Source organism: Anastrepha obliqua, chromosome 3 (genome assembly GCF_027943255.1).
Source record: "Anastrepha obliqua isolate idAnaObli1 chromosome 3, idAnaObli1_1.0, whole genome shotgun sequence".
In the NCBI taxonomy this organism is placed as follows: Eukaryota; Metazoa; Arthropoda; class Insecta; order Diptera; family Tephritidae; genus Anastrepha; species Anastrepha obliqua.
The window spans coordinates 87798042-87824517 of NC_072894.1; the positions used below are offsets into that span (position 1 = coordinate 87798042).

The 26476-nt window shown below is 34.8% G+C and overlaps 1 protein-coding gene across 1 annotated transcript; it reads left to right on the forward strand.

Annotated features, from left to right (window-relative positions):
* LOC129242683 (uncharacterized) lies at positions 1-25164 on the forward strand. Its single transcript, XM_054879471.1, has 6 exons — positions 1-37; positions 20697-21123; positions 24023-24302; positions 24359-24505; positions 24567-24716; positions 24934-25164. The coding sequence occupies exons 2-6, from the start codon at positions 20712-20714 to the stop codon at positions 25070-25072; spliced, it is 1128 nt and encodes a 375-aa protein (XP_054735446.1). The 5' UTR covers positions 1-37; positions 20697-20711; the 3' UTR covers positions 25073-25164.
* The last annotated feature ends 1312 nt before the right edge of the window (positions 25165-26476 follow it).

Sequence of the window (26476 nt, forward strand, 5' to 3'; positions counted from 1 at the left end):
CCGAAAAAGAACAATCAAAATCTACAAGCATGTACCTGTATGTATATAAATTGTATCAAATGTTGGTACTTTTGCCCCCCAAATAACTGATTTTTATGTATAAAAATGATTTGGTGTATCTTAACAGGGTAGTGAAATTGTAAAGATTTCATGCAAATCAATTTACTGCCTAATAAGAATATAGTTGCATGATAATTGGATTCATCTGTCTTTTTATAAGTTGACATAGAAAAGTTTTTCGATTAATTTTGGGTAAGGACTTGATTATGTGCACATAGATACATACGGTTGCCCGTAATATCCCATTAAAGTTTAGTATAATTTAATAAAGTGTAAGTTCGAGGTAACTCAAAATTCTCGCTGATTTTTGATCAATTTTCCCCCTTCGCAATTTCTCCATTTAACGAATGCATAACATTTTCAATATGTACTCCTTTTTTAAATTCCTTAAAGTTCTCAATTTTGATGAAAATTCGTCGAGGTTTTATTTATAAAAAATTAATGAAAGCTAAAAAAAACCTTGTTAAAACTGGTGAAAATATTGCGTAGCTAATTAGGTGTTAGCAACTTTATGTTTGTGCAATAAATAAATTATATTAGGATAGTTATAGACATAGTAACACATGCGATTTATATTTGAAACTATGCCTTTCTCAGAAAAGGTCCAACTGGCCAAGTAGCCTGTTCGTGTGCCTAAGACCGCGGTTATTTAAAAAGTAGTTAGTCCTACAACAAAGAAACTGAAATGCATCCAATACCTTACGTGTGACCTAGGATAGTTGAAAATAATTAATTTCAACAAGAAATGACAATCAAAATAGTCTGATACTATGTCTCAAATTCTATACCATCTTGAACGTGGCATACTAGCTAATTGAGAAAAAGTAGCGGGGTAGCAGTATCGGAATTTGTAGTGACAGTCAAGCTGCACTAAAAGCCCTTGCTAACCCATGCTGCTCTTCGAAGTTAGTCGGTGAATATAAGACAAAACTGAACAGTGTTGCAAAACCCACCAAACTTAGTCTTATTTGGGTGCCTGCACATTGTGGTATTACAGGGAACGAGTTAGCTGATAAACTGACTAATGAAGGCTCTGCAAGAATGCCACCAGGTCCTGAACCCTTTCTATTTAACTATGGATTCATCGATGAATCTAAGAGACTTGTTGGAGAGTGACCTCAAACTAATTTTTCCGTTTTATCAACCACATTTTATCTTTCCTATCTCTCTATTCTTTCTACTGAAATTTATCCGGGTGTAGTACAATGGTCTCCTGACTGAATGCTTGGACTTGTCCAACCCCCCACATATCTAATATAATCTAATGTCTCAAATTATGGACATGCTAAATTCCAATGCAGGCCGCATTTTTTCGATTCTTAAGGAATATCCGGCATATAGAGGATCTTATATTGTAATATACTGGAATATTGAAGGTTGGATCTACCAAAAGAAAAGAAAAAACGTTTAAGGGAAAACATATCGTCATGATATTTATTGCAGTTTCTTATTACTAGATGCCGGAATTTTATGAAATTGCATATTTTTTGCATATTCATGTATTGCTAATTTCAATACGTTGTATCTTGAGGATAAATGAATGTAATGAAAAATGTTAGGCTAAGAAAAACCCACATATTTATTGTATAATTAAAATTAACATAAACTTAACTTAACTCCATGAATAAAAATTTTACTTAAGTGGTAAAATTATTCACATATTTCAATTTCACAAATAAAATATTACGTTCAATGACATTTTCATTTTAGTAGGCGTTCCTTTTGGATGACTTATTAGCATGGACCCAAATTTAATAATCTCCGTTGGAGTACTTCCTTTAGTTGGGTTTTGTTCGTTTTATTGATTTTAGCGACATGACGAGTTCATCCCACAAATGTTCTATGGAATTCAAGTTTGGAGACTGTGGAGACAAGCAAAAATGTGTCCAAAATTCTAAACAGCCTAACTTCCTTTGGGTCATAATTCTATATTTTCGAAATTCTATAAAGATAAAACAGTTTAGAATTAATATTCTGGGTGGTAAAATTTTGTACACAAATTTATTTTGGACTATAATTTTGTACTTGTAAAGTTTTTTTCAAGTGATTATTAAAAACTAAAAAATGAAAAAAATTGGCAATTCATCAATAATATATCGATATAAAACATACACTTCACAATCTATGTACTCCTATAACTCTTCCTTCTGTGTACTGTACTATAAGTTAAAACGCGATGCTAACGTATAGTAACCGAGCAAGATACGAGGTGTCAATGCGCTAAAACATTGCCGTCCTAAAATCCTTTTTTTTAAGATAGTAATCTGTAGCCGAATGGGTTGGTGCGTGATTACCATTCGGAATTCACAGAGAGGTCGTTGGTTCGAATCTCGGTGAAAGCAAAATTAATAAAAACATTTTTCTAATAGCGGTCGCCCCTCGGCAGGCAACGGCAAACCTCCGAGTGTATTTCTGCCATGAAAAAGCTCCTCATAAAAATATCTGCCGTTCGGAGTCGGCTTGAAACTGTAGGTCCCTCCATTTGTGGAACAACATCAAGACGCACACCACAAATATGAGGAGGAGCTCGGCCAAACACCTAACAGAAGTGTACGCGCCAATTATTTATTTTTTTAATCTGTAGAAGAAGGTCACATACATAGTGGTTCAGATATAAGGTTTAGCCTTCATTTACTAGAAAGATAAAACCGCGAAATTTTGTGGAATAAGTATCCAATAATCACACAAAGTATGTATACCACAAAAATTGTCGAGATCGGTAGTCTGGGAGATACAGCTCCCATACCACTGATTTATCATATATCAGAAATGTGGTCGTTATATCTTATAGAGCCCTGATTGTTGTGTACTTGCTTCACAAGCGTTCATCCATTTTTCCTGTAAATACGGTAGTGCAGGAAAATTCAAAAGCCTTATAAATATATTCTAACGTTATTAGCATCCACAGGTTGCAACATCCACGGAAGCAGTAGCTAATTTTTTTCTTAATTCTTTTTTATGATGAAAATTATTTTCGACTGGAGTGTTCGGCTATGTTTTATTTTTCCAACGTAAAAAAGGTTCACACAAAATTCGATTTCTGCCAGATGGTGGTTAAGAAGAAAAAGTGAAACTACTATCTAAAAATATTTCTCGAAAAAATACCTATAGACTTCTTTGCTTCTTCTGTTTTTTGATTATTATGCTAAACCATTTATGAACCAGTTTTGGTTAAGCTCGTTGGAAAGCCGCAATATTAGCTGTTATTAGTTATAAAATATATAAAAAAATTATTTATTTATTATACTAGCACCAACGTATGCAATTATGCACCCAAAAGGAAGAATCATCTGTGAATAATGCGTTTGCCCGGTGACCTTTGTAGCCGAATGGGTTGATTCGTGACTACCATTCCGAATTCGAAGATTGTAGGTTCGCATCTCTGTCAAACACAAATGAAGAAAAAAGTGTATTTCTGCCATTAAAAGGCTCCTCATAATAATATCCGCTGTTTGGAGTCGACTTAAAACTGTACGTCCCTTCATTTGTGGAAATAGAAGGAGGAGCTCGGCCAAACACCCAAAACGAATGTAAGCGCCAATTATACATACAAGTATAGGGTGGGCCATGTAAAATTTGCTTTTTGAATCGACTATAACAAAAAAAAAAACTAATCAATATTTTTTCAAACTTTTTTTTTATTTTGAAGATTGGACATTGTCATTTATGAATAAGACACCATATCGTTCAAATAACTGCCACGACTGGCTTTACAGTAGGCCATTCGATCAACCCAATTTTTAAGCACATTTTCGATTGTTTGGGCTCCAATTTCATGAATGGCAACTTCGATTTCGTGTTTTAAAGCATCAATCGTCTCTAGATGGTTCGCATAACATTTGTCCTTAACGGCTCGCCACAAAAAATAGTCCAACGGGCTTAAATCACAGCTCCGAGGTGGCCAATTAATATCGGAATTTCGACTGATTATTCGGTTTTCAAAAACGGTAGCCCAAAGTTCGAGTGTAACTTTGGCAGTGTGACAAGTTGCACCGTCCTGTTGAAATCAAATGTCGTCCTTGTCATCCTCTTCAATTTTTGGAAACATGTCACGGTAACGCTCGCCATTTACTGTAACCGCGGCTCCTCGCTCATTTTCGAAAAAAATGGCCCGATGATGCCGCCAGACCAAAAACCGCACCAAACAGTGACTCGTTGTGGATGCATTTGCTTCTCTGCAGTAACGTGTGGATTTTCTGAGCCCCAAATCCGACAATTTTGCTTATTGGGTAGGTATTTTTTTATTTTTTGGCCTCATCCGAGGAAGTGATCAACATTATTAACTTCTGTATATCGTTGCACCTATTTATTTATGAACGCCTTCGACTTCTGCAAATATTTTGCTGCAGATGCACGTGACATTTTTGAAGCTTTAGGGATACGCCTATTAACAGCATTAATTTTTTTTATAACGGAAATCTAAGTTTTACGCTTTAGTTAGACAGACTGCTTTTTATTCTAGTAATGAAGGAAATAATAATTCACACATACTAATAATACAATAATATGTTCCAGTGCCGATAGCCTAAAATATAATATCATAACAAACGTATAACTCAGTTCGATATTTTTCTTACTTGAAGAATGTGCTTCAATTGGTAACAAAAAGATGAGCGAAATTTAGTTAAATGAAACAGTTTAATGATTTCAGTATATACTCATATATTGATTGACCTTTGTTGCTTCCTTTTGAACGTTACAAGTTACATACATATGTACTTGTACATTATACATACTATTTAATTTCAACTGAAGAACAAGCACATACATATTCAAGGACCGCTAAAAATGCGCACTCTCAACACTTAATAGTGAATTTCACTTGAAAATTCCACTGCTCGTTTGTTATTTCTGAACTTTAAATTACATCTGAAGGCAAATACCACTAAGGGACACATGCATCCAAACCAGTACTCTACGTAGTATGCAGTTTTCAAGATGACTATCATTTTTCTTTAATTCTAATCAAGTCTAAAAGCCTTGCTTTAGTAAAAGAAAACCAATAACACTTTGCTGTGCGTGCGTCTTCGCGTTGATCCAAACATTTTTTTGTTGGCGTTATTGTAAGCGAGTTTGATGACACGTTGACGAGGACGACTTCTAAATGCGCTTGAATTCTTGTTCACCATTTTCGCACATGATAGTCATTGGCTTTCGTTTTCCACATTTGCCTGATTGGATTCTGGTTATAGGCCACAAATGCAGGTGCTGCTGTAGCTTGGTTTTACAGTTGTTTGAAATAAGTTAAAGTGGATTTTATTTGTATTCGAAGATGTCAGGTATGCGATACTTAGACACATTCATGCTTACATATATGCGTATGTAAGTATATACGAATATACATATATCAGGCGTGTAACTAGGTATTTTTTCAACGGAGGGGGCGGTCGGTGGGTGGTGGGCACGTTTTGTATAAAATCCTCTCATAAATATAAATACATATATAAAATAAGCAAATATTTGTAGGCTTTCTTACAGAACTTTTTTATAAAAAGTGGGAAAAACTTAAAAATAGGTTTACACATTTAAGTACATAACTACATATGTATGTATGTGCACATAAAACGAAATAAATCTGTTTCATTGCTCTAAAAAATATTAATAATGAAACAAATAAACAACATTTTTCATGACAACTAACTGAATCCAAAAAATCCAAAAAAAGGATAATTTGATTTGAACTCGACGCTTTCAGTAAATTTTCTTAAAATTCTCTCCACCGTAGAGTTAAGTCTTTATAGATCTAAAGATGGACTACTCATTCAAGCTGTTTTTTGCTTTTCCTCAGAGCTCATTTTGTAAATTATTTTATACCAAAGATTTATTTCCATCTGAACCTCCGCAAAATCTCCTAACTATAAAAATTATGCAATTTTTTTACGTTTAGTATAGCATTGCCGTCAAGATTCGAAGTGTTATCGGGAAAAATGCTTTGAAAATTTACCTTTTAGATTGCGAATAAACGAATCTAAGAATACTAAATACAGTGGTATACAATAATGAGCTTCAATGTTTGGTGTTTCAGAAACTGTAGGACCGGGTAAATAAAGCAATTAATTTCTTAAAAAATATATTTCAACTAAAATTGCTTTACAAACATTCCTATTAACACATGTATATGTATATGCCAAATGGGCTAAACAGCGAGCGTCTGAGAAGCAAAAGCTTACCCTGCTTACCGCCAACGCGCGGTCGCCGTTTTGGAATGTTTGTGCTTGACTACCATTCGGTAGAGCACGGGTTCAGGACTCACTGTTAACATGAAACACTTACTTATAGAAAAGATGTGATCCCCTTCAACAGTCAATGGATAACTTTCGAGTACATTTTCGTCATAAAAATGATCCGTCATTCAGAAGCGTGATGAAATTGTAGGTCCTTTCATTTGTGGAACATCAAGACGTGCACGTCAAATTGGAAGAGGGGCTTAGCCAAACACCCCTTTGATGCGCGCATGAAATACATATGTACTTATATACAAAATACTTTTTCAATTATCCGTCTACCCGCACTACATGACACTTAAGGCTATTTGGTTCAATCGATCTATAATTGGTTGTGTGTAAGTATTGCAGTCAGTCAAGCATCCAGGCATTAAGCGCGATTTGAAAACAAGCTTTTAGTGTCTTTGAAGTTGACGTTTTGTTTTATTTTTAATTCAAATTAGTAATACGCGAATACAGAAGAAGTAAAAAGTCTGAAATCAAGGAAATCAAGAAATTCAAAAAGTAACACAGTGCATGTAAAAGTGCGTGCCCGTAAAATGGAAACTAGGCCGTTTACATATCAAAAAATTTAAGAATATTTACAAAAACGAGTGAAAACCTTTAAAGCGATGAAAAAATGTAAGCGTTTAATAAAGTGGGCGAGAGCATGTACCCTTAAGAATGCTATTAGTATAGCTTAACCATAGTGAAATAATATAAAGTGTGTCAGCCAGTTTGATGCACGCACATTTGAAATTTCCTTATTTTCACTTTTGATTTTAACCCCTTATACATACCTCTAGAGACTGAATTGATATAGTTTTTTCAATAAACTAGGTTGTTCAGTAAGTTTTGCGTTTGATAAGAAAAACACAATTTTATGGTTTGAAATATACTTTATTATTCAGTATAGGCTTCCTGGACATCAATGCACTTATTCCAATTAGATTCCAATTTATGAATTCCTGAATGATGAATTCCATCCCTGAAGTGAGAATCTGGAAGGGCTGCAAAATAAGCTTCCACACTTCATCATTATTCGTTTACAAACTGGGTATTTTTTCACCAACTTTTTCCTTCAGCTGGTCTAAAAGGTTACAATAATATTTGGAATATATTGTTTTACCAGTTTGCAAGTAATACGAAAACGAAATTCCTTTCGAATCCTAAAAAACTGGTGATAACAAATTTTTGGCTGACACCTTCTGGTCACTAACTGGTTTCGGAGCCGAAAAACCAGGCTCACACAACTCTTTAGCCTCTTTTTTTGATTAAGGATCATGGTTATAGGACAAGTCTCATCCATAGTGTTGAATCGACGCACAAAATCCACTTTATCATTTCGAAAACGCTCTAAATGTCGCATTCGAATGTGTTTCTGTTCCATTGTTAGCGAATGCGGCTCCCATTGTGCACACAGCTCTCTGAAACCAAATACTTCAGTCAAAATATTGCTTACAATGCCCAATGAGATGCCTGGGGCTTCTACTAAATCTCTTTCAGTCACTTGAAGATTTTCCAATGTGATTTCCTGTGTTTTTTCTACGATTTCTGGCGTTGTTGCTATTTTTGGACGTCCTTGACGAGGATCGTCTTCAAGGCTTGTACGACCACGTTTAAGTTCAGCAACCCATCTTTCTACGATACTAATTTTATAAATTTCCTTTACTTTTAAGCCTTACAAAAATAAAAACTCAATCACCACACGATACCTGATTTTTTCCATTGTAGAAAATTCTGTGACACGTCGATACTAAATGTCATGTAATCGCAGAATGAATTGACAGATTGAAATAAAAAAAAAACAATTCAGGCTAATAGCAACGCCCTCTCTTATCGAACCGCAAATCATTTGAAAACAACCGTATGTACATACATATAAAACAAAAACATGCAGATGTTCAAAAGTTTTGAGCATTTTTTATATTTTTTATTTACGTTTGTATGTATAAATATTTACTCGTTCACACGTTCAAATTAAGACATATTACCATGTGCATCCTCCTCTGCTTATAAACAGTTCATTTCTGATTCTCCCTCTCCGAAAATCAAATAATTCCAATTCGTTTTTCCAAAATTTTAGACCTATATCCTTAATACCAAAAATGTCAAAAGTTCTTGAAAAAATTGTTTCCAAGAGGATCATGTGGTATCCCAACAAAAAGGATTGATAATTCGCTTATCAACCGGGTTTGGGTGATATCGATCTTTGAAGACTGTACCTTAAAAGCATTATCTGTCAAACACCACTGTCGACTTTGAGAGAGCTTTCGCTAGAATTGTAGCCCACGTCATTCTACCACTTACGCCCTACACAATGGCATACCACTAGGATCTGCTCTCTCGGTAACACTTTTTATTATAGCGTTTAATCAGCTCAAATACTTAAATACTCAAATGCATAGTATGTATGTAGTTCATTTAATTGACGCTGACGACATTTTAATTTTCTCGGTTTTGAAAAACTTGAATTAAGTTAAAGCTATCTTTACAGGGATCCCAACTGATATTACCGATTGGTCTAAGACATCAAATTTCCGCAAATAAAAGCACAACCGTCCACATTTACATGGAAAGAAAATATACCTTTCCGCCGTAGCCGAATGGGTTGGTGCGTGATCACCATTCGGAATTCACTGAGAAGTCGTTGGTTCGAATCTCGGTGAAAGCAAAATTAATAAAAACATTTTTCTAATAACGGTCGCCCCTCGGCAGGCAATGGCAAACCTCCGAGTGTATTTCTGCCATGAAAAAGCTCCTCATAAAAATATCTGCCGTTCGGAGTCGGCTTGAAACTGTAGGTCCCTCCATTTGTGGAACAACACCAAGACGCACACCACAAATATGAGGAGAAGCTCGGTCAAACACCTAACAGAAGTGTACGCGCCAATTATTTATTTTTTTATAATAACTCATTAAGAGTAGTTGAGTAGTTGGTATAATTTTTCATAAACAAATCACTTACAAAGACCATTGTAAATACCTTAGAATAATCTTACTCACTATACTTAATAAAAGGCTTTCCAATACGAGGTGTTATTTTGATATTCAAAGAAAAATGCTATTTTTTAATATAAATGATCGGATGTTTATTTCATTATAAAGAGGAAGGTATGCCGTTAAAAGCGGAAAATAACATCAGGCAAATGACCACCACGACCACGCTTACAGGACAATATCCTTTTCATGAAATTTTCCATAACCAAATTGCAGAGTGGCTGCCCTATATTTCCTTGATAACCTCACGAATTCCATCTTTGAGGTCTTGAATCGACCCTGGGCTGTTTGGCGTAGACCTTCTCTTTCACCTGGTCCCAAAGAAAAAAGTCACAAGATGTTAAATCACAATATCTCGGTGGCTAATTGTGGTCACCTCTTCGAGAGATAACACGGTCCGGAAACTTTTCCCCAAAAAGATCAATGGTTTCGTTGCTTGTGTGGCACGTAGCGCCGTCTTGTTGAAAATAAACGTTATCCAGATGAATACCATCCAATTCCGGCCATAAAAATTCGTTAATCATCTCTCGATAGCGCAATCCATTCACCAATAACACCTGTTATTGGAAAATCCTTTATAACGTACTAGTATTATATATGTAAATTTACAAATGCGTAACAACCATTGTACGAGTATAAGTAAAAACACTCTCAGCTTTGCTGCATAAAAAAGGTTTAAATTCATCAAAAAATCCTACCAAAAAGTTCAAAAACTACTAGATCTTTTGGGTTAGTTATAGATATTTTGTCGATATTCTATTGTTGTTAATGTTACCATAGATAACAACATCATGAACTTTAAATGTACCAAAGAAAACAACATTGCATATAATGAAGGAAATTATAAGACGCAGTATCAATTTTTGCTGATTTGCATAATAAATTCTATATTTGCGTCATTATGTGGCTTTAAATAAGTTTTCGCCATATTCGATGTAACACGCCTATATAATTTGGCAAAGTTAGCCGAATTTCGTTTGAAGGTGATCAAAGGCATTGTGGCACCTATGTACATCAATTGTTGCGCGTAGAGACATAAGCGGTATTGTGTACGCGTAATGCACCCGAAATGTAATTATGTGAATTATAATTGGGAATCGGGCCACACCTGAGTTCGGCAGAGGTAAAAGTGTATGTTATTGGTTCCTCTTGTGTGATTGTTTTGAGGAATAGTTTTTATATTGAAACATCGCACATACCGGTATTTTGATAATCTAGGCGGCCAAAACTATTTTAACGTTTTTTATAGTCTTAAATACTTTTATTCATCATCATTTAGACAATGGACTTTTTTTATTGAACTATTATATTATTAACCCTTAAATGACCGTAGTATCTTTAAAGATACAACCATTTTGTACTAGAATAAATAGAAAATGAATTTTTTTTTTGGTATTTATAGGTTAAATTATATAAAATAGACATCATTATTAATGTTCTAATTATTTATTATCAAATGCCAAGTTAGTTTTTGTTTAAACTGTGACTGCTGTGAGCCGTCGCATCCCCATTTACAAATAAGTTTCAGGGACAATCTTTCTTGTTCTTTAAGGGCTGAAAGAACTACTTCCAAATAAGTAAATGTAAAATCGACCAAGGGCTGTAAATCAAATTCGGCACTAGTGCATGTAATTCTGATACATTCAGTAGGCGGATACAATTCATTTTTTGCTTTTTGAATAAGTGTGTAGCAGGGAATAATTTTTTTACATGTGTTCCTTATAACTTCGTACTGAGCACTTGTTAGATCAGCATCAATCATCATTTTCAATGCTTGCATTGGTGATAAAGAGTGCATTTCTTTTTTCCTAGTGTTTGAAAATGCCTTTTTGTATTTTGTCGCACGTATCGGAGAGTTTTGAATGTCTTTTAATACTTTAGAAGCATCTCTCTCTCCACTTTTGATTAACTCTACTGAAGGAGGATGCATAATCAAGTTTTCGTCCTTTACTGTAGATCTGAGTTCTGCAGTTTTGAGTCTTTTAGATCTTTCACCTGAGTCACTGAAATGTTTGTGAGGACGGCCACATCGTTTCGGTATTGCTGCAACAGTTAATTCAAAACCTCCTTCCAACCAAGACTTGTACTTTGATAGGAAAACATCTTCCTTTTTATGTACTTGTAGCCACTTTTTCTTGATTTGTGATTTAAAATGTGAAAAATTGTGCTTAAGAGCTGGTATCTGTTCGTCAGAGTATTTTTCACTTGCCAAAAGCTCCTGTTGTAAAGAGTTTAATTTTTCGTCCAAATTTGGTAAATTCTGAGCTTGTATGCGGTGGAATATGTATTTTCGAGTACCAATTCGAGCCCCTGAAGTGTCTTGAGAACCTTAAACAAACCAAAAAATAACAAGTATAAAAAACGCTTTTAAAAAAACTGTTCCATGAAACTTTTGAAATTCCACAATTAATTAATTTGCGGTTTTCGGCAGCTAATTCTACTTTATTCTACATCTCAAAGCATATGTACACAATCTGAAAAAAAAATTCAAGCTTGGACGGACTTGGAAGTATAACTTTCAGCTTAACAAATAAAAAAAATATGTGTAAAAAATTCACTATTTCTCCTTGTACTAAATTCAATAAATTACCGTATTAATGAACAAAATCTATAAAATATTTATTAAATTTGGAAAAAACATACCTGAAGCTTCAATTTCCATCATTAAAACGAGACATATAACTTTAAATAAGTTAACTTTACTCTTTTGAAGATTTGTTGCTTGCCGAACGCCGAGCGAGATATGTGTAGTGTGATAAGCAATGAACTTTTGACTGACAATACGGCTGTAGCGCGCGCGACGAAAAAGCGCGAGAGGGGGTGGAGTGAATACTCTATTGTGTTATCTTTCTATTTTATTCATTATTAAAATCAATTAATGCATTTTCAAAATTGACTTTTGGCCGCCTAGATTATCAAAATACCGGTATGTGCATCGGTTATTAAAAAGGATTAGCGTATAGTAGGTGTCAAACGCAATAAGCAAATACGCTCGTGTAAAAATTTCTTCTTCACACATGCTTACACGTTCTACACGTAAAGCGCAATTGAGATAAGAAATTGTTAAATTTTACTTTGTGTATTTTAGTAGGGGAAAAAATCGCCAGAAAAGAAAGGATTTGGGGAAAAAGATCTCGTGGATTTTGCACCATGATAACGCACTGTTGCACAGTGCCATTATTATCGGTGAATTTTTGACTAAGGACGAAACGAATAGCATCTAACAGATATCGAATTCACCTGATATTGATCGAGCCAAAAAAGGTAGTAATGGAAAAAGCTAAGACGGCTCTCTTGGCTATATCCAAAATAGGGCTCCAGAAAAGTTTTGGGAGCTGGATCAAATGCTGGCTTTAGTGCGTTGCAGTTGATTGGGAGTACTTTGAAGGCGATAATATCACTTTTGAGGAATAAACTAGTATTTTGAATTTTCTGAATATATTCCGGGATCAAGGTGGTATGTCACCAGAACGGCTTATCAGCATGGTTTCTCTGACCGAGTGTGGCAAGGCATCGTCTTGCTGAAATGCTTGCTGATGTGTGTGATGTTATCCTATTGATTTTGAGCTTGATTCTGTTTCTCCCATCCTAATGGATTTCTTAATTATCCTCCTCAATGGATTCCACAAACCGGTGCCGGTTCCTTCGCCGATAGCGAGTGGGTACTGACAGACCTTACCTTTTTGTTACTTCGACTAGCTTTGTCGATTTCTCTGCACATTTAAAGCAATTACCCTTTTTCTGCGAAATCGCCAAACTGAGATTACGTACCTTGCCTCAGCGGCAGATGTACTCGGATGTAGCAACAAAATGGTGCGGAAGCGCTAGTTGGATTCTGGAAGAATCACCACTTGAACCAACTAACTCGTACATAGGATATTACTTATTAAAAAGTAATGCATATTTTCTCCTAAAATACCCAAAGAGTTTTTAAACTATAAAATTCAAAGCAAATATTAAGAGGTAAATGATGATTTTTTTTCATTCATGAAGTTTGCTTTTAAAACTACTACTTTGAATAAGGTCTAAACTTAAAGGGTTCTTCACAAAGAACGAGTCCGCGATTAATTTTTAGGAATTAATGTATAATTTTTAACTATATATCTTCCGCTCAAATATGAACGAGAAGGTATCAATAAAACGGTCCGCGGATGACAAATGGCAAAAATAAATTTTTTTGTTTTTTGGTAGGACTGTTATAAGCTTACATGGCAAATTTCAGCGTGATATGTCACATAGTTTGTTTTCTGTGCTACTGTAAACAAGTCAAGCTCGAGTGTGTTCTTGGAATTTAATTTGGAAATTCAAAGAATTTGTTTGAAATTTTGATATTCCAACAAAATTTCGGCTTTAGACACCTTAAAAATGTTGCAAACAACCTATGTGGACTCTGCTCTATCGCGTGCACGTGTTTTCCAGTGGTACAAATCGTTCAAAGAGGGCCGTACATCGGTTGAAAACTTGCCTCATGAACGTCGTCCAGCAACATCAGTAAACGACGAAAACATCGGAAAAGTAAAGGAAATTGTGCTTGAAAATCACACAAATCGCAAAATTCGGTTAACGCTGAATATTATTTAGACGTTTTAAAGCGTTTGCGCGAGAACATTCGTCTTAAAAGGAAGGAATTGTGGGACAACAAGTCATGGTTCTTGCATCACGATAATGCACCAGCTCACACATCACGTCTTGTTCGCGATTATGTGAACAAAAATAATGTTAATATCGTTCCGCAAGCACCGTATTCGCCTGATATGGCTCCATGTGACTTTTTCCTGTTTCCCAAGCTCAAGTTGCCGCTCCGTGGAAAACATTTTGAGACAATTGAAGTCATAAAAAAGAATTCGAAGAACACACTCGAGCTTGACTTGTTTATAGTAGCACAGAAAACAAACTATGTGACATATCACGCTGAAATTTGCCATGTAAGCTTATAACAGTCCTACCAAAAAACAAAAAGTTTATTTTTGCCATATGTCATCCGCGGACCATTTTATTGATACCGTCTCGTTCATATTTGAGCAGAAGGTACATGTAAGTAGACCCAATCAATAATTGGTAAATTTATGTTACCAATAATACAAAAGTTGCATTTGCTTTGTATATTATTATCAGCACTGAATGATGGAGTATAGGACATACAAATATAAATAACTGTTATACCACGCACGAAGATGCGTACAGATCGGGTACATGTAGAAGAGATTGGATTCAAAACATAATACAGTAGGTTCTGTTTTTATGCGGCTTTTTTTTATGCGGTTTTGAAATAGTGCGGTTTTTTTTTTAATTACAAAATGCATGTCGACCTATCGGGAATTGTACATATAAACAAGATTCTAAACCAGCTAAGCAAAAACTCATCACAGATTCATGCGGCCTATGGAACGTATCTATAGTTATAATATGGGACTAGTGCCCTTTTTTATGCGATTTTATCACATTATTTCAGATTTATGCGGTTTTAGCATTTGAAACGTATCTACAGTTTTACTATAGAACTAGTAGCTTTTTTTATGCTGTTTTTTTTTTATGCTGTTTCTTGCGGAACGTATCTACCGCATAAAAACAGAACCTACTGTATTGGTTCTCGCTAAATTCAGCACAATTCACAACTACGTCATAATCCAGATGACCACTAATAGAAAACAAAGTTTTGTCTTAGTTCTGAGTCCAGAGGCATTTTGGAAATAAATCCTTTAAGACTTTGAAACAAGTTCTTCCCGTACGTTGTCAGTTATGTGCTTTTGCTGTGTAGTAGTATCCTTCTGAAAAAATTCGTAAGGGTGAACATTCACATCAGCTGGCCAGATTGCAGAATTGAGAAGAACCGAACAATGCAATAATGGGGCTCCTAAATTAAATAATTAATTAATTGACTCGCTTTACAATAATATTTTGATATCCACCTCTTTATTGACGAGCATAATGCAGGAAATTAAGCAGAGGTCAATAGTCTGAGAAGTAACGGAATTCTTGAAAGACGAAAGGTACAGCAGTTTCATCCGACGATTAGACGGAAATTTAGTCTTAACATATGCAAAGCTAGGGTTTTTTCATTCAATCTCAATAATAGTATGTGCGGAGTAATAAGTCGGTTTGGGAAAGTTTTATTATGTCATTATCGATGTGCACGCATCTATTAAAAAGTGGGCGTGGCACCGTCCGCTTTTCAAAGTCTTACTTGCGTTGTATTTATTTTTGGGATTGTACCAAATTTGAGTAATTTTGCTTCGAATTTGAGTAATTTTGCAGAAATATCATGATTTTTTATTTTCTGAAAATTACAAACTTGGGCAAAGAATAATATGTGTATTAAGTTTCCTTGAAATATATTAATTTTTGCTCTAAAAATATCAATCAGTAAACAAAATTTAAAAAAATTAACCGAAACTTTTAGCCACTCAAATTCGTACTTTATTTTACTAAAAATGTATCTGGAGCTATACCATACAAATTATTATTATTAAAATTATTAAAACTTTGACTAAAGAAATTAAAATTTTGATAATAACTAATCTACATTCTTTGATTATTTAAAACCAAACCAAATCTCCCTTTTTTTTTAATACAGTAAGAATTTCTTAATAAATAAAACACACTTCACTTTAAAAAACGACACAATTATGTATTGGAGTGACTATCCCATTTTGTATAAATAGGAAGTATTTTTTTACATAAGAAACGTTTTTGACAGTTGGTTTTACTGTTTCACAGCGCGAGGATCGTGAGGATTTTGAAAAAGTTTCGTTTTTTCTTGTGCAAAAATGTGCGATTTTTTCGTAAAACGAGAAATAAAAAAATTATTAACAATGTATGAAATTCATAGTGTGTATTGATAATGCATATAGTAATGTATCATTCTTGGTAATGTATTGTATATAAATATGCAAATATCTCACAAAGCGTTAAAGGGATGTAAATCAAAACTGAAACATTTTTGAGAGCGGTGAACAGTCCCCAAATAAATTGGGAACTATTAATTTTTAAGCAACTTTCGAAAATTTTCAAAAATTCTCCTATTTTGTACAATTTCTTTCCCACTCATAATGGGTCACTAGTAATTTTTTAACACATGGAATTATTGTTTTATTGACGAGTACCACTTGATAGGGCTCTCACTTTTTTAACATTGCGCACTTGCACGTTTTGTTACTTAATTCGCATTTGTATAAATGAAGAACACGACATGCATATTTAACAATCGGTGAAACGATTACGAATAAAGGCCAGAAAGTAAAAATACGGAAGTTAAAGAAAGTATTAGTGGTGATTGCAAATCATACATACATACACAAATATTCGAAGCTGTACTTACTGTTTATACGCCAAATTTTTCGGACACCAATTCATAGTTGCATAAAATGTGTTAAACAAAAGGAAATCTTTTAAAAATTGACAGTGCGAAATATTTCAGGAAATATATTAAAAACAATAACAATACCTTTGGATTGGCATAATACCATATGAACATTTCAACACGTTCGTGGACGTGAATGCTTCGCATTCATTTCATATAATTTTATATAAAACATAAGTTTTTAGAAATATTTTGCATTCCGCAGTAGTCAATAGGATTTTCCAAATTGGTTTACATTTAATTTTTTGAATTTTTTAAGCCGGCACATTGCATTAGTTAATAGATGTGTTTCCAGTTGTGTGTGTATTTTTAGAATTTTTGCATATATAAGTAGTATATTTTCTAATGTGTTTAATAAAATTTAGGATATCATAACTGGGAATAAAACAAACACACGTCTATATCTTTTGACCTCCTTGAAATGTTTCCTGTCCGCGAACGTGTTAACCTATGTTTACGAGTATATATTGAACCTAAATGTACATATAGTACATATATATGTACACTTTAAATGTAAGCCCAACAGGGCGATTTCTATAACAAAAATATGTATACATATTACATAGTTATGTTTTTATATAAGTGCTTGTAATGAATGATTCGTAATCGGATCGTCCCGCTTTCTTGTTTCATTATGTCATATTATACATATCTATGTGTTCCTCGTTTTTTCGAGTTTGTTTCAACCTACATATGTGTGTACATTCACGTTCTGTTCAGAGTTTGATTGTATGCGGTCTTGTGGCTAGTGCAATAAATAATCATCAATTACGCGACATTTAGGTAGCAAATTAAGTGATTGACACTTACAGTTTTCCCTTATCGGAAACGCTATGTAATTTCTGTTTACCGAATAGATAACTGGATACGTGAGTATCACAAGTAGTTTGAATAAATCATATATATCTATGTGTGTATCCATGTACTTATGTATATGTACATATGCATATTACTAGTTTGGGGAAAATGTAATCCATTTTGCGTAAAAAAAATTAAAATGATGGATTTCTTTATATATAATATACTAGCTTTAACCCGCGGCCCCGCTCGCGTAGGAGTAGTTTTGAGGGATTTAAGATATTATAATATATGTATATAAAAGAATTACAAACAATAATTTCATAGAAAATATTTTTTTATTAATATAATAACCATAATATTACAATACTCGGCATCCGTTGCTATGCCTCGTTGAATAAAATCAAAACAACCAATCAGAAAAATATCAAGCAAAATTATTTTTATTAATTTTCTTTCTCAAACCGTTTTTGAACTTTGCATTTGGGTCATAGTTGAACAGCTTATGCGGATTATGAAGTCTAGAGTGTGCTATAAATTGTGGGAAATAGGAAAAACTAAGATTTTTTAGATTAAATTGAAGCAAATATTCGATTATTAGTGACGAATGAGAGTGGTGGCGCGGCCTGGGGGCTGTGGGAAGGGAGTTCCATCATAAAAATATGCCTATAACCTTCATTGGGTGAAAACATGAATATATAAAAATGTTTACGTCATTTGGTGTTGTCGTTTCGTAGTGATGCGCGGACAACGGACAGACATTATAGTATAGATTTACATATACAAAAGTTCATATACATACATATAAAAAAGTTCACCGTTCACCCCTGAGAATAAAGTATTTTTACAAGGCAATTTCGGACGTAGAAGCCCCCTTTTCACATTTTTCTTTATATCTTTAAAATTTGTAGTCGGATTTTAAACTATCATATATCGGGAATTTTGTCGAATAGAATACTTTGTAGTTCCAAAGTTCATTTATCTCAATGGCTATGGCGATCACCGATGAACAAAGCACGGCCCACATGTTATCTAAACTCGAGAACAGTCAGAAATACAGCCAACTTGAGTCGCATTCATTAAATTGAATTTTGCTTTTTATAATTCATCTTGTGGAAGTTTAGAGAATATGGCAAGTAAGTACATGAACGTGGTACTTGATTTTGATAAATTTGGAACAACATAAAATTGTCTCCTCGAGACCAAATCATTGTTATACCATATTTAAGATCCGAAGATCATAAGCACAGTTCCATAAGTAAAAAATCTGTCAAAAAATGCTGAGACTCCCCAATTTCAAAATATCCTTCCTGTAACATGATTGCATTGAAAATATTTAAAAATCATTAAAAAAATGCATAAAAAAGTTAAAAACGAGGTACTAATTAAAAATATTATAAATTTATAGAACGCTTCGCTTCATTTAAGCCAAAGGCGTTTCAATTAGCTCTTTAAGGATACAACCATCTTATTTGCAAATGCAAATTGGGATGCAAGTTAAAAATTTGGACTGCTGCTGAATCTGGTTGGTATTTATGCCATTCAACATGGAAATGAGTGTTCACATGAAGGTGGTGGCCAAGGTGATTCTCACAGTGCAAATAGTCACAATCATCAAGCGATTACATAGGATGCTGATAAGTGTATATTTCAAACATTAAATTGTTTTAACTTAAATGCGTATATGAATCACAATTTCGTAGGTCAGGGCCATGGCTATGGCTGTGTGAGCGATCGGAATAGGATGTTGAATTTTTAGAAACGAATCAATAGTAAATCGAAACGAAAAACACTACTAGGTACAAAAAATTATTCAAAATGGCGAAAAGCGAAACCTTGTTATTCTTTCAGTAAGATAATGTTCATTTCAATTAACTGGATTTGTAAACTTTTGTCTTATTTTTCTATGTTTATATTGTGTACATAAAAGTAAACTTGCAAAAACCTGTTAAAAGTTTAAAATAATGTTTTTTTCTACTAATATTTTGAATACAATGATAGCAGTTTCTTTATATGAAACGCTAGTTTACGATTTATATTTTGCCTCAAAATAGGCCTCAGTTTCGGCGATAACGTCTTCATTCGAGCTGAATTTCTTACTAACATTTTTTTAGGTCTATGAACAGCCAGTAATCCCTGGGAGGCAAATCTGGCGAATACGGTGGATGTGGGAGCAATTCGAAGTTCAATTCATGTGGTTTTGCCAATGTTTTGATTGATTTCTGACACGGCGCGTTTACAATTTTTTTCTTTGCTATATGCGGACGTTTCTTTGCAAAATACCAAGGATATAACCTTTCCTGCCTACTGTTGTGAACGAGGTTTACCAGTTGCTGTTCAATCAGATGACGATCGTTTTGATTCCGGAGTGAAGTGATGGATCCATGTTTCTCCATTGTCATATATCAATGAAAAATTCCGGTTTATTACGTTTAAACATGACCAATGTGTGTTGGTGACGTTCTTGCTTTTAATCAACAGTGAGCAAACACGTCACCCACTTTGAACAGAGCTTTCTCATAGTCTTTTGATATCTTTACGATGTCACCTAAGTCATGCGACTTCAATTTTCGATCACTCAAAACGATTTTGTGGATTTTTTTTATGTTTTCTGGTGTTACCGCCTCATTTGGATGTCCACAGCGTTGTACATTATCGGTGTCTCTACGACCACGTTTGAAGTTAGCAAATCATCGTTTAATTCTTTCCCATCAAAAACCGGTGTAAAATTAAGACACGAAACTCTTTTTGATCCATTGTTTTGAAAATAGCAAAAGTAGTGTCACTCTTAGCACAATAACTCACGAACTAATCAATAGAAATCATGAAATTTTAACAGCTGTCTTTTTAAGGTTAGTACTAACTGAAAACGGCGGCCGCCGTGGCTGAATGGGTTGGTACGTAACTACCATTCGGAATTCGGAGAGAACGTAGGTTCAAGTCCCGGTGAAATACCAAAATGAAGAAAAAGTTTTTTCTAATAGCGATCGCCCTTCGGCAGGCAATGGCAAACCTCTGAGTTTATTTCTTCTATGAAAAAGCTTCTCATAAAAAAATATCTGCTTGTCGGCTTCAAGCTCTGGGTCCCTCCATTTGTGGAACAACCTTAAAACGCACACCACAAATAGAAGGAGGTGCTCGGCCAAACACCCAAAAAGGGTGTATGCGCCAATTATGTAATATTATATTATATATATGTATGTAAATGTTATATATAATTATCTTCTTCCCAATAAAATACATTTATTTTAAAGATTTTTAAAATGTAATTTCAGTTTAGAATCTCAAGAATGTGCGCATTTCAGTTACGCCTATATTATAATGCAAAGTTGATTAATATGAATGTGCTCACGATCGCATTAGCAGTGACGATAGCAGTGGAAACTACAGGATATGAACTAATTCAAATGATGCCAAATGCCGCTTCGAATGTACTACAAGCGTCATCAACTTCGCACAGCAATAATGAGACCCCACCTAAAACTTTCCCAGAGCAAATTGGAAAAAAAGAAGAATTTTTCGAAAGCAACTCAAATCAACCGCATTCGAGACGAAAACGTTTGGTGTGGATAACTGATGATGGCCGACTCGCGTTACCACCAGGCACCTCACTTACATTTACCCCTACTATAGCAATGCCTTTGGTCCGACATCCACCAGAAGGATTCTTTTCAAATGTATCCATTAGCTTTCCATTGACAAGTGAGTAATTACTAATATGATAATAGTATACCTAAGGCGAATTCGTAGAAGGCGACTTCAGTAGAATAACAAGAGCATTTACATGTATCATATTTGGTTTTGCAGTTTAGTGATTTTAATGTCAAAATTTCAATTAGCATATAAACAAATAAACAGGGCAACAACATAGAAGCAAGGTACTTTGACATTCAAGCAAGGTACTTGACATTCAACAAAACAAATCAGCTGATATGCCGAAGCCGCCTTGAGTATACCAATTCAAAGGTCGACCGGTATATTGTGATATTACAGTTCAGTTGTGATATGATCAGATGAAAAGGTCAATTAAATTGTGTAACTGAGCTAGAGGTCCATATATTTTTTTCTTCTTATCTATATATATAAATGTGAAAATCTGTCCCTATATTCGCTTAAAACTCGAGAACGGCTGAACGGATTTATCTTATCTTGGTCTTGAATTATTCGTGGAGGTCTAGGGAAGGTTTAAAAGGTGAGAAAAATTCGAAGAATTGCCGGGAAAATGGTCAAAACGTGGACCCGGGTAACCTTTGGTTGTGTATGTACAATATGGGTATCAAATGAAAGCTGTTGATAAGTGCTTTGATACGGGGTAATTTTCATACCTATTGATGACTAGGGTCTCAAAATATATGCCAAAACGTGGACCCGTCGTGTCTTTAAACCGAATTAAACCAAACTTACACACATTGTTAAGGAGGTATTGAAGATGGTTTCCGTATAGTTTGGATACCTATTGGTAGATACGGTCTCGAGATATAGGTCAAAACGTGGACCCGGGTAACCTGGGGATGTGTATGTACAATATGGGTATCAAATGGAAGCTGTTGGTGAATGCTTTAGTTCAGAGTATTTCCATCCGCTCTGTGACTAGGGTCTCGAGATAGAGACCAAAACGTGGACCCTAGAATATGTTTGTACAATATGGATATCAAATGAAAGCTGTGGTTAAGTGCTTTAATACGGGTTAATTTTCATACCTATTGATGACTAGGGTCTCGAAATATATGCCAAAACGTGGACCCGCCGTGTCTTTAAACCGAATTAAACCAAACTTACACACATTGTTAAGTTGGTATTGAAGATGGTTTCCGTATAGTTTGAATACCTATTGGTAGATAGGGTCTCGAGATATAGGTCAAAACGTGGACCCGGGTAACCTTCGGACGTATATGTACAATATGGGTAGCAAATGGAAGCTGTTAATAATTTCTATAGTATAGACTATTTTTCATACCGTTCCGTGACTAGGGTCTCGAGATATAGGTCAAAACGTGGACCCGGGTAACCTTTGGTTGTGTATGTACAATATGGGTATCAAATGAAAGCTGTTGATAAGTGCTTTAATATGGGGTAATTTTCATACTTATTGATGACTAGGGTCTCGAAATATATGCCAAAACGTGGATCCACCGTGTATTTGCCCAGCGAAGCGGGCCGGGTTTGCTAGTTATAAATAAATTCCGTAATGTAATAGAACAGAAGTTCAAGATCAAAGAAATTTCCAACATCTGCATTTGCCAAATGGATTTAAAAATTGTAATTAAAATATAGGTAATTTTATACAGAAATTTTAAATATCTCACTTTAGCAAATGAGGAATTATTTTAAATTTCTAATTAAAAAGAAAAAACATTTAAGTACAAAGAATAGTTTCACTTATCTGTGAACTTTTGAGCTTCAGATTTTGTTGCTACTTGGTAATTTCGTTGTATTAGGGGTGTATTTCCAAGTTATTACTAATCAAATTTTTGAGTCAGCTTTTTTCAATGATTTTTATCTCGATATTTTTTAATAAGTATGGTAGGGAATGTTTTTTGAAAATGCACGCTGGCTATTAAAACGTTTGTATGAAACATTATCCGCACGCAAACAACTGATTTTCAGATAACAAATTATATACATATATAATATATAGATACATATAGATATATTATATAACTCACGTTCTTGTAGTTATAAGTCACAACGAAAGATTCCGCATCTAACGTTATCTAGCGGATCGAAATACAATTTTTCGAGCATACCGACAACAAATCACTTAAAGGGCTTAGGCAAGGCGGATTGATACAAGATGGTCTCTTGAAGTAGTACCAAAAAAATATATATGTACCTACATATATCGTTTCTCCAATTTGATGGTTTGAATATTAAAATCAGTTCATAACTTTCCACGAATTCCACGAGTTTTCCATGAATTTAAATCAGAATTTAAATAAAGCGGTCTGACTCAATAATATTTATGCCGGATCCAAATAGGGTGGGGAGTAGTAAATGTACCAAATTTAAGAAGGTTTTCTTATGGGTGTTCTACTGCCCAATTTTTTTCAAAGATTTACTTGCGTCACTAGGACATAGTGTCGATAAATTTAGAGGCTGGAATTTCTATGTTTACTGAAACGCAAAAAGAGTTGGCGCTTTAAATACATAATAATGAAGTGCTATAAATTTAACACTCAATCCTGCAGTAAACCACCAATGTTGTGATGTGATGCAAAAGCGTACTCACGGTACTCATTTAATGTGGCATTTATTTAATACTGGTAAAGTTGCAAATATTATTAATACGATTAAATGAGCGCACCCGTGACAAGATGTATATAAATTTGATGAATTATGTGTTTCTAATAGATAAGCATCCAAGCGAAAAACTCAACGCGGTAATTTTGGTATGGCTATAACAGCTAATAATAACTTACAAATTTCCATGAGTGCCATTGACTAGAGCTTCGCCTGGCTGCCAATTTATCGCAAAACAAAAAAATGCCATCAGCTTGCGACATTAAATGAGTACCATTAATCTATTTACGAGATAACCGATCACCATAGACACTCTTATTTGCTTTAAACATACGTATAATGTTTAATTTTTTATCTTTAGTTGATTTTGACAAGCTCGGCTTGACGGACGAGTCGAACCCACTGGGTGATTTACCACCCATTTTCACAAGACAATTTGGTCGGTCAACAGGTCACGTGCTTGGGGATTACATGGCGCGTTATCTCCACTACAAAAGTAAACGTGATTTGGCTGCTCAGAGTGAATCCTTCGGTAAGGAGTCTCCTTTTTTTCAAATAAGAAAAGAGAGACAGAACGAAGAAAATTTGGACCTACCCCGACTGCCAGAACGTTTTAAACATGCATTCCATGGTGGAGAGAGGCATGTGTATCTAATTTTTCAGCACCACATCAATAATTTATTATTTAAATTTTTAGAGTTATGCTCTATGGAGTTGTAGAAGATTTGCTTGGGACTTTCGGGATTAATGGCAAGGCATGTCTTCTGCGTACCATATGCGAAGTGCATTCCCGGAGTATAAATCATTTTGGCGTTTTCGGTGAAATAACGAAATTATTTTTAACGTAGGTTAAATTTTGAAGTACTATATGGTTAACAAAAATGTATTATTTTTCTGCAATATAGCGCAACTAGTTCACCATTCGCTGATCTGATACCGGAATATGTTCGTGCGCAGGAAATAGGAGAAGGCCGCAAAGCTCCTGGTGAATGTTTTCCGTATTATAAAGAGTGTCCAAAGAGTATATTTAAAGCCGCACAGAAGGAGAAATATAGGTAATAGAAAATTATTTTTGTGTAACATAATTTCTTAAACTTTCTTTAGTTATACTTTAGTAAAGCAGTTACTAAAAATGTAAGCCATTTTTGTGGGACATATTAAATTTAAACAAATGGTCGAATGAAAAGTTATGTTCTTTTTTTTTCAAAAATATCCCTTCTGCAACCATTGTGAACAGTAGCGATAACATTTCTTTTTTATTTTATCTTACAGGGAATCGCATTCAGACAATTATGGGGAATCACGAGACAATGAGGTTATCAAGCAAAAGTTGCCCGATGAATTAAATAGGTTCACTTCTGTGAAGTCAACCGATTCGCCTCATGAAAGCAGACAAATATTCAGCATGTAAAACAACACCTGTTAAAACACTACTTCAAGCTGTGAAGGAAATTAATTTTCATGAAAATGCATAGCTTGGGTTAGTTTTCAATGAAAGTCATTTTTTAGCAAATTGCTCATCAGTCTAAGTCGAATTTAATAGCTAATTAATCATTTAATATAATTACAGTATTTATTGTTCTTAAATGCGTATTGTGCATTGGTATGTGTAAATATTAAATTGGATGATATTTATTCTTCCTTAGAAAATAATAGTGAATTGTAAGATATAAATTTATTATTGGCAAATATAAGTTATTAAAATACTATGGGTTTCAATTAGTTTAATTTTTATTTCCTTTGCGAGAGCAAGGGCAGCCCATTTAGTTGGAGAGTTAATACAACAACAATTGAATTCCATAATTTTGTCTAAATACCTGACTACTACATTGGCAGTCGAACGATCATCTGAGATGACAACTCCGGTGAAATTTGTAAAATTAGCGTCGAGATTTGCAATGAAATTTGTGAAATTGCGATTAAATTCTGCAATAGCAACTCGTATCTTCTGGCGACTTGATCTGTCTTGTCATCTGCTGTCAAGGTAATTTTATGTTTTTGATGCCTGTAGGTTCTGCAACTTTCGTGTTTTGCTGGAATATATACTAGTTGCGGTTGTTGTTGCAGCAGTATACTTATGTCTGTCAGTGTTATATAGATCACCGGTCATCTTCGTCTAGCTCATCTAACGGTAGGCATAGGAAACTTGCTATTTCGACAGGTTGGGTCCAGAGGGAAAGGGGTGTTAGATGAGTGGGTTTGATGGTTTGGTGGTCAGAAACTGGTTGCTGAGCAGTTTGTTGTGCTCTGGTCATGTAGGTGTTTTAGTGGAGACATCAAAAGGCAACCTGTTGCTGTCCGAATAACAGTGTTTTGGCAAGTCTGAAGCTTCGTCCACTGTGTGTCACTAGTTCCAGCCTAGTTCACTAGTTTAGAACAGACCGGTCAATTGCTTTAAATGTCTCCAACAGCATTTCTTTGTCTTTGCCCCAAATACTGCCGATTTGAGGACTTTGTTGCGGTTTTGGAATTTAGTAGCAATTGCGGTTCTGTGCGCAGAGAAGGATAGCAAACTGTTCAAGGTAACTCCCGAGATTTTGGAGTTGTTAACAGTCGGTATTGCTGTGTCGTCGACTTTTACCTTAAGTTGCAGTTTGACCCCCTTTGTCGCAGTGAAGAAGCGCGAACAGCAGGTGAGGTATATGGTTACTTTGGCGTACAGGCAATCAATGTCTTTGCCCGATGCCATTATCGTGCAGTCGTCGGCGTACGAGACCAGGAAAACTCCTTCTGGTGGTTGGGGGAGCTTCGATACATAGAAGTTCAAAAGCAAGGGTGAAAGAGAACTGCGGAACTCCTTGCTTTATCTTCCTCT